We start from the raw sequence: 14,529 nt of genomic DNA, 5'->3' as shown, positions 1-14,529 counted from the left end.
CTTTTCCCATGGGCCATAAGTAGACAGTGTACCCCAACATGTCCCTCTTGAATGTTCTAGCACCTACTCTGAGAAATCTTCTTATGAAGTATAACGCATAAACTGACTAAATCACTTATGAGAGTGACCATTCCACTCAATAATATCAAACAATGTAACTTTTTCCAGGTATCAGCTGAGTTTTCCACAAATGAGGTTCCTGCAGGATCAGACGTATCTCTCCAGGTTGGGGCTGCCCCTGGGTCTCTCTGTGGTCTTCGGGTGGTGGATAAGAGCGTAGTACTGATGAAACCGGAGGAAGAGATGAGGGCTGACAAAGTAAGTGATAATGTCATGTATATATTCATCATATTCTGGAAGATGAATAACAAAAGTGCTAACAGATTACTGATAAGAGCTCCTCGAGTCTTCAGACATTGTTGAAAATGGGCTTTGGGAGAAGAACATAACTCCTAAATATAGTGATCTCATAAATATTGTTCCTCTGTATTTTTCTTCTTGTCTATTAACCAAATTGTCCAACCCTTTTTGTTGTTTGGGTTTGTAACGTGGGTGGATCTGCTTTAGTGTCTCCTGTACACATGTGCATTATGGATCACTTTTCTAATGCCAAAGTGCCTGAAGAAACCTATATAAAGTAGACCATATCTATACAGACATATGACCAATGGTCACTAACAAATCAAACTTTCTTGACTCAGAACAAATCTTTGGACCAAACTACCCAGATCTGAAATCTTCAGAAGTTCACCCACCTTTAGTTGTATATGGGATTGTAATATAAGCCCACACAAGTGGATGGGTTTATGGGTAAATTAAACTATACCCTCCACTACTATGTTTCGTGCTCATCTAGGATTAATTTACAATAGATAGAGAGTAATGTAGGGACTGGTAGACAGACATACACGGATATTGTTAAAATTACTTTCAGTATTCAGACTTCTTAAGTTTTCCTATATTTTTACAAGGTGTTTGATCTCTTCCCCTCCAATGAGTTTGGATGGTATGATCATCGTATCCAGGATGATGGCGATACATGTGGATTTAGACCTTTTCCGCTACCTCCTTTTTCTCCTGGTGCCTTCATTGGACGACCACTACGGCCATGGTTCCCTAGAGATGAGAGTATGGATGTATACAGCTTGTTTAAGGTAAACCACCCATTATAGATTTCACATTTTGGAGCCCAGGAGCTTCAAGTTACATCTCTGGTTGTGATCAGTGCAATAAAGACCATAATTTTTAGTTGGTGGACTAAAGCCATATGGTTTTGAAATTGTCTCAAGGATTGTGTAGGCTAAAACAAAATGCCCTACTTTCTTATATGGCAAAAATCAGCATCATTATAGAATCATGATCTTTTTTATGGAGTCTTCTATCTCCTACATATAAACGCTCTAAATACATATCCTATATTGCACTTCCTCATAGGGCCTGGGCTTAAAGATAGTAACAAGTGCACTTGTTAAGAAGTCATGTCCTAAATTTTCACTGGATGACATTTCTATTGTGCATCTTGCGGGTAAGTTAGTTATAGTATTCATTTTATATAAAATTTATATAGTGAGATGGAAGGACCAATGACTAATTAATTTTATGTTACTATTTACTGCACTGGGACAAGGGTATAGAAGTAAGTCCCCCTTGAGGAAAAACTTTCTCTAGCACCACCTTTTGGAAAGTAGCTCCCTGTAAATCAATGCCTGGTTTTCTTGAAACCTAGTGGCATAATCTGAGAATAAAGTCAAGCCAGAATAATTGAAAATAATTGACCTAGCTGCTTTCACATGTACAATTTATAGAACTATATGGACATGGGGTCCAACAGGGGTATGCCTGAGTTATGAGGGGGCATGTGTCTTGTCATATAAAGGCATTGAAATGGCCAGTCTTGATAGCTCTGTCCTATTGAAAATTAACATTTTAGTTGCAGTGGCAGTGAAATTAGACACGCAGTCAAGAGTTTAGGAGCGTTGGTCACAACTTTCCTATAGGAAGAAGGTGTGGGCGGCAATTCAGGGGGTCTGGGAGATAAGTTCCTTTATTTGTAGAACCATCTTCCCATTATAGTGGCACTTCTACTTAATTTAATTTATAGAAGACTAGTCAAGACCTTAAAGTAGCTTTCCCGCAAGCCTTATTATTCTTTGGCCAATTAAAAAGGTATATAATGTAAATTGTTAAGGTAATCTTAGTTGTGAGTTTTCCACTTTGCTCTGGTCCTTAGCTCTGTCATGTGAGCAACCATCAGACTTTTAAGACTAAAGTTTTGTCTTGTGGTCTTGATAATCCCTACCACATTGGAGGATAATGCATAGGTTTTAGGCAAGGTATACGGTCATCCAATTTACAGATAGTATAAATTACAATCATACTGACCAACTCTCCAAGAATGTCCCAGAGGCTCCAAAAAACTGGAGAAACGTCTACAAAGAGTGGGCAAATCTCTTGGGCCAGCAGAGTTCTCCTATATCCACTGGGCTATCTCTTGTTTCACGTGTGACATGGACACTTTATGTGATAGTCACATTACTTGCCCATGTCACAAAAAGGGATGTGACGGTACAAAAATGGGGCATGTCACATCCCAAAAGAGGAGACTTGACAATAGGAGTAAGACTTCAAAATTTCATGTATCTTTCAGCTCTTTATCTATATATTGTTCCATAAACTCTAATAAATGGTTGTTTTTATTTTATTCTAACTCTTTGTACTTATGTCAAATGGCCAGCCCTTCCTGGACCACCCATGGCCTTACCTGGAGAAGTAGAGAAAACATCAGGCGCAGGAGAAGAATCAAAGCCACGGTTGAAAGAAAGTGAAAAACCAAGAACCTATTTCCCCAAGACCTGGATTTGGGAACTTACTGCTCTTGGGTAAGTTGTATACTGAAGACCTGATGGAAATCTACTTTAGTAACATAACCAGATTGATACAAAATAATGACATCACAGAGATGTTCATTGTTTTGCACCTTTCTTATTAATTTCGTTATTGCTATTAGAGATGAGCGAACACTAAAATGTTCGAGGTTCGAAATTCGATTCGAACAGCCGCTCACTGTTCGAGTGTTCGAATGGGTTTCGAACCCCATTATAGTCTATGGGGAACATAAACTCGTTAAGGGGGAAACCCAAATTCGTGTCTGGAGGGTCACCAAGTCCACTATGACACCCCAGGAAATGATACCAACACCCTGGAATGACACTGGGACAGCAGGGGAAGCATGTCTGGGGGCATAAAAGTCACTTTATTTCATGGAAATCCCTGTCAGTTTGCGATTTTCGCAAGCTAACTTTTCCCCATAGAAATGCATTGGCCAGTGCTGATTGGCCAGAGTACGGAACTCGACCAATCAGCGCTGGCTCTGCTGGAGGAGGCGGAGTCTAAGATAGCTCCACACCAGTCTCCATTCAGGTCCGACCTTAGACTCCGCCTCCTCCGGCAGAGCCAGCGCTGATTGGCCGAAGGCTGGCCAATGCATTCCTATGCGAATGCAGACTTAGCAGTGCTGAGTCAGTTTTGCTCAACTACACATCTGATGCACACTCGGCACTGCTACATCAGATGTAGCAATCTGATGTAGCAGAGCCGAGGGTGCACTAGAACCCCTGTGCAAACTCAGTTCACGCTAATAGAATGCATTGGCCAGCGCTGATTGGCCAATGCATTCTATTAGCCCGATGAAGTAGAGCTGAATGTGTGTGCTAAGCACACACATTCAGCACTGCTTCATCAAGCCAATACAATGCATTAGCCAGTGCTGATTGGCCAGAGTACGGAATTCGGCCAATCAGCGCTGGCTCTGCTGGAGGAGGCGGAGTCTAAGATCGCTCCACACCAGTCTCCATTCAGGTCCGACCTTAGACTCCGCCTCCTCCGGCAGAGCCAGCGCTGATTGGCCGAATTCCGTACTCTGGCCAATCAGCACTGGCTAATGCATTGTATTGGCGTGATGAAGCAGTGCTGAATGTGTGTGCTTAGCACACACATTCAGCTCTACTTCATCGGGCTAATAGAATGCATTGGCCAATCAGCGCTGGCCAATGCATTCTATTAGCGTGAACTGAGTTTGCACAGGGGTTCTAGTGCACCCTCGGCTCTGCTACATCAGATTGCTACATCTGATGTAGCAGTGCCGAGTGTGCATCAGATGTGTAGTTGAGCAAAACTGACTCAGCACTGCTAAGTCTCTGCATTCGCATAGGAATGCATTGGCCAGCCTTCGGCCAATCAGCGCTGGCTCTGCCGGAGGAGGCGGAGTCTAAGGTCGGACCTGAATGGAGACTGGTGTGGAGCGATCTTAGACTCCGCCTCCTCCAGCAGAGCCAGCGCTGATTGGTCGAGTTCCGTACTCTGGCCAATGCATTCTATTAGCCCGATGAAGTAGAGCTGAATGTGTGTGCTTAGCACACACATTCAGCTCTACTTCATCAGGCTAATAGAATACATTGGCCAATCAGCGCTGGCCAATGCATTCTATTAGCTTGATGAAGCAGAGTGTGCACAAGGGTTCAAGCGCACCCTCGGCTCTGATGTAGCAGAGCTGAGGGTGCACAAGGGTTCAAGTGCACCCTCGGCTCTCCTACATCAGAGCCGAGGGTGCGCTTGAACCCTTGTGCAGCCTCGGCTCTGCTACATCAGAGCCGAGGGTGCGCTTGAACCCTTGTGCACACTCTGCTTCATCAAGCTAATAGAATGCATTGGCCAGCACTGATTGGCCAGAGTACGGAATTCGGCCAATCAGCGCTGGCCAATGCATCCCTATGGGAAAAAGTTTATCTCACAAAAATCACAATTACACACCCGATAGAGCCCCAAAAAGTTATTTTTAATAACATTCCCCCCTAAATAAAGGTTATCCCTAGCTATCCCTGCCTGTACAGCTATCCCTGTCTCATAGTCACAAAGTTCACATTCTCATATGACCCGGATTTGAAATCCACTATTCGTCTAAAATGGAGGTCACCTGATTTCGGCAGCCAATGACTTTTTCCAATTTTTTTCAATGCCCCCAGTGTCGTAGTTCCTGTCCCACCTCCCCTGCGCTGTTATTGGTGCAAAAAAGGCGCCAGGGAAGGTGGGAGGGGAATCGAATTTTGGCGCACTTTACCACGTGGTGTTCGATTCGATTCGAACATGGCGAACACCCTGATATCCGATCGAACATGTGTTCGATAGAACACTGTTCGCTCATCTCTAATTGCTATCATTGCCAGGATTGTGTAGGGCTGGAGATGTTTTGCTGTTTTCTTTCAGAAGGATCACCATGCCTAACCAAAGGTTGAATATGATATGTAATCTCAGTTGCCTTCCCCTTGACCACTGTATGTCAGTGTCTTCTCTTGTCTATGACCCCTTCCCTGCCAGTACTGAGCCTAATTAGCACATTAGGTGCCAAAGTTACCCGCACTGATTGTTTCGGAATGGTGAAGATTAGAGAAAAAAATTACAACTGCTCCGGAATCGGTGGATTGTTGTCTATTAAAGGATGCAAAGAGCTCGATCTCATAGACATGGTGAAAGGTTGCTAAATTATTGCTCAAAACTAATTTTAAGTAATATTTTCCTATTTTCCTTTTTCTCTAGAGAATCTGGCAGAGCTGAAATCCATTCTAAGGCTCCGGACACCATCACTGACTGGAATGCAGGGGCCATATGTATGGGACCCAGTGGATTTGGTATGTCTCCTACATCATCCCTACGGGTTTTCCAGCCATTCTTCGTAGACCTTACCCTCCCATATTCTGTTCTCAGAGGAGAAACATTTACCTCCAAAGCTTCAGTCTTCAACAACCTGAAACACTGTATAAAGGTAAACAGCACGACAATGTATAAAGTACAGAGATGAGAAAATTCCCCAAAATATGTTTCTAGTCGGTTTTGCTTAAATTGTCATATTCAATTCAGTCTAATACTTTTGGTCCACATTGAAAGTGTTCCAATTGACCTGAAAAGTTGTAAGTTGGACTTTAATGATCATGTGTCCAAAACTGTCCAATAGTAACTCATGGTTATTGACCTAGGTTCACTGGCCAAGACCACATATCTAAAATAGCCAATGACCAATAGTAATGACCTTAAAGCTGTCTTTTGACTGGCTTAGATTATGTGGTCATGGAGGGTATCCTGGTCACTGACACTAGGTCATTGAGGTTTCAGTGAATTTGGTGAATTATCATGCTGCAATGTTTTATGCTTAAACCTTTATTTGCCAGGTACAAACCACCATGAAGACCACCGATGAGTTAGAAGAGACAAAGTGCGATGACTGTCAATATAGCAGTTGTATCTGTCCAGATGAGAGCAAAACCTTCCACTGGAACCTGAAAGCCAAGAAACTGGGTATGATGGGACCAGGGAAAGAATGCATGATAAGTTGTAATACAGTTGTATTTTAGTATCTGTCTTGTGACCACAACACCTAGAGCCCGAGTGACTGCTATATCAATATAGGGTTACAATTTGGCCAGCTGCATTACATGCAGGTGGGCATTTATTTTACCATTGAGTAGACACCTGAAAGCCCTCTCCATTATACAGCATTTTTTCATAGTTGTGAGGACAGTGCAAAACATTAACTTTATTTGCATAAGAATTTTCAACTTTTTCTTGGCTTGTACAAATTCTTGACCTTAGTTTGTGTTTTGTTTGCATACAGATGTATCTGACCATAACTTAGCTCAGATTTGTTTAAGGATGTCAATAAATAATGAAACTATTTCAATACAATATTGTACCACCATAGCAAAATTCTTTATGGGCCACAATTCACAAACCAACCACTGGACGGCCACACATAGATACATATAGCTTATCACTTTGTGACATAATATTACAAAATCAGGATATCATAAAGTTAGTTATCTCATAGCACATATATCTGAACTTGATGAACCAAGGGAAAAGGAAAGGATGGACACATCTGTGAATCTTATTTTTACTATGATATAACTTACCATCTGGATCCCTTTTCAGGAGAAGTAAATATTACCGTAACGACTGAAGCTGTAGATACCAAAGAATTTTGTGGAAATGAGATTCCTGTAGTTCCTAACCAAGGCAAAACCAACACCATTGTAAAGAAAGTGCTAGTTCAGGTGAGTGTACAATGATACCCCAAAAATGCTTCACAAGTAATTCTATGTCCATTGTGCATCAAACCTTCTATAGGTTTTCCTCCACCTGTCTGAAGTCACCATCCTTGTATCTATGTAACTGAGCCAGAGTAGAGAGACTTGTTAGCATCCCCTGATACCCAACACCCAGGGCTCAGGCCCTGCAGCCCCCTCTAGCTTTATACTATTAATATGCAAAATTTTATAAAATATCCAGTACTCAAACGTCATTTTTTATCTGTATTCTCAGCCTGGAGGTGTCCTGGTGGAGAAGTCACACAGCTCTATGATCTGCGGCAACAAGGGTGGTAAGAGGACATTACATTACCTAGGAAGAATATGCAAATCTGTCTCCCAAGATGTAAACAGGGAGACAGTGCCTCTGTTATGCTGCCCTCTATAGCAAGCACCCTGAACAACATGCCCGACTTCCCAGAAGCCTTTACTGCATGATGCGAGGTTATAACCAAATCAATTTCTCAGCTATGGATGGCACCGTTTCTGTCTCTTTGGACGTCATCAGCGCAGCCTAGAGAGAATTGATTTGGTTTAAGTGAGAGGCTGAGAGACCAGATTGTGGGGATAACGTCTATCCTTAGGGAGAGACCACCTTCTCAGGTGTGTGGAGACTTATACAGCCATAGTTGCTCCATTACATTACCTAGTTATACAAGTGTGATACAAAGGTAAGATTAAGATTAACTGAAGAGAAGTCATCAGGATTCTGGAGGAATTTTGCCAAAAAAGGAGAAAAAAAGTATACATTTTTTTACTCTTCCCTTTTGAAAGTGATACACCTCTGGGAGCACATGCTGTCGGTTCCAAATTAAAAACATAATGGTTGCCCGTATGGGGAGAACACAAAGCCACGCATACTCAGATGTATATGTAAATGTTCTGACATTTATTACATGTTACTTAGCTTTTATAGAGGAATAATGGCTGTATGCTAATCTAGGCATAACAATCTACATCACATAGAAATATGAATTTTCATTGGTAAGAGTACAAAATGAACTTTTACAAATGATAAATACGTGCATAAGCAATACATGAGTTAACACATGGTTGTCCGTGTCATCCATTTTAGTTCTAATCATGCTAGCGATTAGAATAGAATAGTCTAGTTTAGACTATTCTCATATCTAATGGACATTCTGTGTCTTGTTACAGAACATGAGAATTAGTACGGAACTAAGTAATAGTTATGAGAAACTCAGAAACATTCCAACCTTTTCCTAAATATGATAAGAAATCACAATTTCATAGTAGCTGCGTGAGAGAGACAAGAAGCTAGTAAAAGCAATATGGAATATACGCAGACAAGATGGCGGAATGCTAATATCTTTACACAGATATTTGTCCCCTTGCACTAGTTCCTTGGCAACACTATACCGTATGGTATAGTGTTATGGTATTGCAGCTATATACTTGTCCATAAGTGCTATAAGGGTAACTTTATACTTCTTGAAATGAAGAGGAAATTTAGGAGGACATTAGCTTCCCAACAGCTTCCCCCTTTCCCAACAGAGTTTCAGCGTTCTACTGTGGCCTTCCCCTGCTCATGAGGTCCAGACTAATGGGCGTACTCAGCGCGTCATCTAGTGGCACAGTCCTGAATCCATCTCAGAAGCCATGGCACGATAGACACTTATTTTTTTTCTATATCCTGCTCTGATCTCTACCTACCACGGAGAAAATGGGAGGCAGATTCGGCCATGGGAGTGGGCCCTAATAGTATATTATGATGATGGTGCATGCACTGAAGTTAACCCCAGGCATCACTAGAGGGTGTGAGCTGTCATGGCAGCCATAGGCTAATAAAGGACTCAGGTCTGCCATCATAGTGTTCCTATTAGGGTCTGCCGGAGTTGACGCTACAGAAATGATGTGCCTGTCATGTTATTACGACGTCGTCTTCATATGGAACACATATTAAGATTTGTAAATGTAATGTTTAGTTAATACTATAATACTCCCTTTGGTTATTATATTTTAGAAGATCCTAAAGTGGAAGAGATATCTCTAAAGATCCCTGATAATATTCTGGAGAATTCAGCAAGAGCTCATATAACAGTGTTGGGTAAGATCTACAATGAATGGATTTTCTCTAGGCCATCTAAGGACTCCATAATCCACAGCATGGCCACAATTGTAATACACAACTGGGTTCCTGCTGTGACTGCCAAATCAGAGATGTCTCTGGCCCCAATAGTTTAGCTCTGTAGATGTCAAACCCAATAGCAATTGTGAAATCTTAACTGTATGGCAGAGGGAGGGAGGGGAATCCCTGTGTCTGATCATTGGCATCCTTCTTAGTATATACAATTCACAGTCACACAACAAAGGTACAGTATATTCCCTATCCTATTAATATCACCATATTAGCATTTCTGAACCTATTTTCTGATGATATTACAAATTCCCTTTAATTCCATTTTTATTATGAATTTATAGTCACATTGAAATCCTGTTATTCCCCTGCAGGAGATATCATGGGCACAGCCCTGGAGAACCCTGATCGCCTCCTGGCCATGCCATATGGATGTGGAGAACATAACATGGCTCTCTTTGCTCCCAATATCTTCATCTTGAAGTATCTGGAGAAGACTCATCAACTGACCGATGAAATCCTGAACAAAGCCAAGAAGTTCCTGGAGAGCGGCGAGAAATTCTACACTGAATATTATAGTATCTTATTTAGCCAGTGATGGGTCCTGGTACTCAAGGACTGAATTGGTTTAGGTATAAATCCTAATCCTAAATCTTGCATATCATTTTTCAAACTTCTCACAGGGTATCAGCGTCAGCTTCAATATAAACATGATGATGGATCGTACAGCACTTTTGGAAAGAGAGACAGAAAAGGAAATACATGGTTGGTGGACTGCCTATATTTGTATTATATTGTAAGATATTATTAATATAGTTGCACTTTTTCTTTTAGAATTTCAGTTCACGCACCAATAATCTTGGCATAAGTGGTAGAGTGAGGTTATTTAGATCATGTATTTCCTTATTGGTTCATGTTTTATGATATCGATCTATTTCCAGTAAAAAAATTATTAAGATTAAGAGAAAATTCCTTCTATGATTTATAAATATTAAATTAGAACAATATACTACTTTCTTTTACTTCCATGTCTATAGGTTGTATATAATAAGTCATATCCAGTGTTTGAGTTGTGTCTATCGGTGGTCTTTATGAAAAAAAAATTGACTTATTTCGCTATTGGTGAGAAATTTCCCATTTCAACATCTCTGTTGTGTTTCTACAGGTTGACTGGATTTGTAGTGAAGTCCTTTAGCAACGCCCGACCTTATATCTTGATGGATGAAAGTCACCTAAACCGTTCCTTGTCCTGGTTGAAGAGCAATCAGGAAGATAGTGGAAGTTTCCGCAGTGTCGGGAGACTTTTCAATAATGCCATGCAGGTAGAATGTGATAGAGGTGATGTCATGGTCCAATGTGTATCCTAAAGACCAGCGCCGGACCTCCCATGAGGCGACCTGAAGCGACCGCTTCAGGCGGCACTATGCCAGGGCCCCAGGGAGGGCGGCATTTTTGCTTACCTAAGCCAGTCCAGGACAGGCTGTCCTGGACTGGCTTAGCACCGAGCGGTGGATTGGGGAGGCTGCTGGAGCAGCGCTGCTCCAGTGGCCTCTCCTCACGATCAGGCAGAGAGCAGGTCCTTTCCGTGCCTGCTCTCTGCCTGCGAACACCGCTAAGCCCCGTCTTACCATTTTACTTGCCAGGGTCAGGGGATAATTGTACACATCAGGGAGAGTGTTTGCCTACATAGGCAGTACGGAGACTTACAAGTCATTCCTGCTCCGCTAGGGATTTTGGGTAAAAAATATGCAAATCTATTCTCCAGGATGTAATTAGGAGAACAGTGCACTCTGTACGCCGCCCTCTAGAGGGTAGCATCCTTAACATCATGCATGACTCAGTTAAAAAGTCTACTATCATGATGTGGATTTAATTGCCAAATTAGTACTTCTGTTCCAAAAGGAACAGATTCCCAGCTATGGACAGCGGGTGCACTGTTCTCCTAATTACATCCTGGAGAATAGATTTGCATATTTGTTACCCAAAATCCCTAGCGGAACAGGAATGACTTGTAAGTCTCTGTACTGCCTATGTAGGCAAACACTCTCCCTGATATGTACGATTATCCCCTGACCCTGGTCTATAGTCTCTCACTCTGCCAAATCAGTATCCCTACACTGTGCTGAGGATGACCCAATAGGCCGAAACAGCGCTGTCCATAGCTGGGAATCTGTTCCTTTTGGGATAGAAATACTAATTTGGCAATTAAATCCACATCATGATTAAATAGACTTTTTAACTGAGTCATGCATGATGTTAAGGATGCTGCCCTCTAGAGGACTGCGTACAGAATGCACTGTTCTCCTATTTACATCCTGGAGAATAGATTTGAACCATTTTACTTGCCAACATTCAGTCCAGACCAATATAAAGACTTCTCTTGACAACTGCACAATTTGGTCTTAGGCCAGATCTAGATCCCCTAAAATATTACAGATCTTTTATCAGACCCCCTTAGTAAATACAAACCCCAAATCAGACCCTTTTATTATAGATTTCAAACCAAGCCCCTAAATATATTCACATCCATGACTCCCTAAATATAGACCAAAACTTATAAAGTCAGACCTCATACACTTATACAACACTCTCTTCGTCTACAGAGCCTTTTTGTTCTTTTACCTACTGGTTTCTTGACCTGCATAGATATGGTGAATATAAAAATCTAGTATAATAACATTTTAAAAAATTGGAAAAAAATATTCTGGTGAAGATTTATTATCTTACTACCACTATCTACTGTCTGTGAATTTTGTAGATTCTATTGGGGCAACATTTTTACGCCATTGGTGTTTTTATGCCAGTCTCACCATAAATTAAGTGCATCCTCCAGCATGGGATATGTAGACTACAGTAGTATCTGACAGTCTTCATAAATTTCCCCCATGTTTCAGTATTTTTCTAATTAGTAATCAATAGAGATGAGCGAGTAGTACTCGATCGAGTAAGTTTTCGATCAAATACTATGGTATTCGAAATACTCGTACTCGATCGAGTACCACTCGCTATTCGAATGGAAAAGTTCGATGCAGAACCAGCATTGATTGGCCGAATGCTATACAGTCGGCCAATCAACGCTGGTTCTTCTCCTACCTTTAGAAGTCTTCTCCGTGCAGCGTCCCCGTGGCGTCTTCCGGCTCTGAATTCACTCTGCAAGGCATCAGGCCTGGGCAGAGCCGACTGCGCATGTCCACTTGTAGTGCGGACATGCGCAGTCGGCTCTGCCCAGGCCCGATGCCTGGCAGAGTGAATTCAGAGCCGGAAGACGCCACGGGGACGCTGCACGGAGAAGACTTCTCAGAGGATCCAGCCCGACCCTCACTCGTGGACTTGGTAAGTATAATTTGATCGAATGTTGCCTACCCCTGAAACGAGCATTTTCCCCCCATAGACTATAATAGGGTTCGATATTCGATTCGAGTAGTCGAATATTGAGGGGCTACTCAAAACAAATATCGAATCTCGAACATTTTACTGTTCGCTCATCTCTAGTAATCAATTAATCAATAAGGGAATAAAACGTGAAACGGGTTATTTTGTGTTTCAGAGAGAAGAAGATGAAAGTTCTCTCTCTCTGCCTATGCAACTATTGCTCTTTTGGAGGCCGGGGTATCTCTAGAGGGAAGTTATTATACAAAGCAATTGATTTTTCTATGAGTCAAATCTAATCTTTAGACTAGTAAATTTGCTCTTGATAACAATCTTAGCTGTTTAATTGTCCTAATGTGGTCCATGGAGTTGGGTGAGGGGAAAGAGATGGTGGCCTCTGGCCAGATCCAGATCCCCTAAAATAATACAGGTCCCCAATCAGACCCCCTTTAATAAATACAAACCCGAAATCAGACTCTTTCATTATAGATTCCCAAACCAAGCGCCTAAATATATTCATATAGAACATAGACCAGAACTTATCAAGTCAGACCTCATACACTTACACAACACTCTCTTTGACTGTGACTTTATAGATGCCATTGGACCAACAAGTTTACGCCATTGGTGATTTTACGCCAGTCTCGCCATAGACTAAGTGCGTCCTCCAGCAGGGGATGTGTAGACTATATTAGTAGCTCCCGGTGTTCATACATTTCTATGTTTCAGTATTTTTCTAATTAGTAGTAAATGAATTAATAAGGAGGTAAATGTTATTTTGTGTTTCAGGGTGAAATAAATGATAGAATTTCGCTCTCTGCTTCTATAGTCATTGGCCTTTTGGAGGCCGGGGTATCTCAGCAGGTAAGTTAATGTATAGAGTTTTGGCAAAACAATGAAATTATATGATATTATTATATAATATTATCTTTAGACTAGTAAATTTGCTCTTAATAAAAATCTTAGCTGATTCATTGTCCTAATGTGGTCCAAGGAGTTTGGGTGAGGGGAAAGAGAAGGCGAAGTGGAGGTTGTTCACAGTGGTGCATGTACTGTACTTTGGAGACAACCTTTTAGCCATCCTATATAGTAGCTCTTTGTCAACATGACATATATTGTTGGCTTTGCTGGGAGCTGGTTGACTCTCTTTGCAGTAGTCCGATCTCTCGATTGACAATTTCATGCAGACACTATTACTTGGTAAAGAAATTCAGAGCAACGTTTCCGACTCAACTACCAAAAGCAACCATTTCATACATAGTAGTGACTTATATTATAACTACTAGACCTCCAGACATCATAAACTTTGAACCATGACCACCATGGATAATACATTTTGACTCAAACATCACCATAGGTCACCAGAAATGGTATTAACCATTAACTTACTGTAGACTGTCAGTATAAAACACATTGTATAAGTGAGATGTACATGGAAATCCCCTTAAATGGAGTGTGTCAGTATATCACCCCAGCCCTGCAGGTAGATAGGTTAGTGTCACCAGAACCAGCATATCCAGCATATCACCCCAGCCCTGTAAATAGATAGATAGATAGATAGATAGGTGTCACCAAACCCCAGAAAATCAACCCAGCCCTGCAGATAGATAGGTTAGTGTCACCAAACCCCAGCATATCACCCCAGCCCTGCAGATAGATAGGTTAGTGTCACCAAACCCCAGCATATCGACCCAGCCTGCAGATAGATAGGTTACTGTCACCAGAACCAGCATATCACCCCAGCCCTGTAGATAGATAGATAGATAGATAGATAGATAGATAGATAGATAGGTGTCACCAAACCCCAGCATATCACCCCAGCCCTGCAGATAGATGGGTTAGTGTCACAAAACCCCAGCATATCACCCCAGCCCTGCAGATAGATAGGTTAGTGTCACAAAACCCCAGCATATCACCCCAGCCCTG

General features: G+C 41.7%; 1 protein-coding gene across 1 annotated transcript in view; it reads left to right on the top strand.

The window, feature by feature from the left end:
• LOC142219119 (alpha-2-macroglobulin-like protein 1) overlaps nucleotides 1–14,529 on the top strand; it is a 44,879-nt gene that overhangs the window by 15,588 nt on the left and 14,762 nt on the right. The window contains exons 15-27 of the mRNA XM_075288085.1: nucleotides 176–318; nucleotides 972–1,154; nucleotides 1,435–1,525; nucleotides 2,735–2,879; nucleotides 5,593–5,818; nucleotides 6,222–6,348; nucleotides 6,982–7,103; nucleotides 7,372–7,429; nucleotides 9,121–9,204; nucleotides 9,609–9,785; nucleotides 9,918–9,999; nucleotides 10,400–10,556; nucleotides 13,393–13,467. Coding sequence (XP_075144186.1) covers nucleotides 176–318; nucleotides 972–1,154; nucleotides 1,435–1,525; nucleotides 2,735–2,879; nucleotides 5,593–5,818; nucleotides 6,222–6,348; nucleotides 6,982–7,103; nucleotides 7,372–7,429; nucleotides 9,121–9,204; nucleotides 9,609–9,785; nucleotides 9,918–9,999; nucleotides 10,400–10,556; nucleotides 13,393–13,467 — 1,670 coding nt within the window. The remainder of the gene's footprint in view (nucleotides 1–175; nucleotides 319–971; nucleotides 1,155–1,434; nucleotides 1,526–2,734; nucleotides 2,880–5,592; nucleotides 5,819–6,221; nucleotides 6,349–6,981; nucleotides 7,104–7,371; nucleotides 7,430–9,120; nucleotides 9,205–9,608; nucleotides 9,786–9,917; nucleotides 10,000–10,399; nucleotides 10,557–13,392; nucleotides 13,468–14,529) is intronic.

The sequence above is a fragment of the Leptodactylus fuscus genome, chromosome 10, assembly GCF_031893055.1.
Source record: "Leptodactylus fuscus isolate aLepFus1 chromosome 10, aLepFus1.hap2, whole genome shotgun sequence".
Taxonomy (NCBI): domain Eukaryota; kingdom Metazoa; phylum Chordata; class Amphibia; order Anura; family Leptodactylidae; genus Leptodactylus; species Leptodactylus fuscus.
This window is presented reverse-complemented; position numbering and strand designations above follow the sequence as displayed.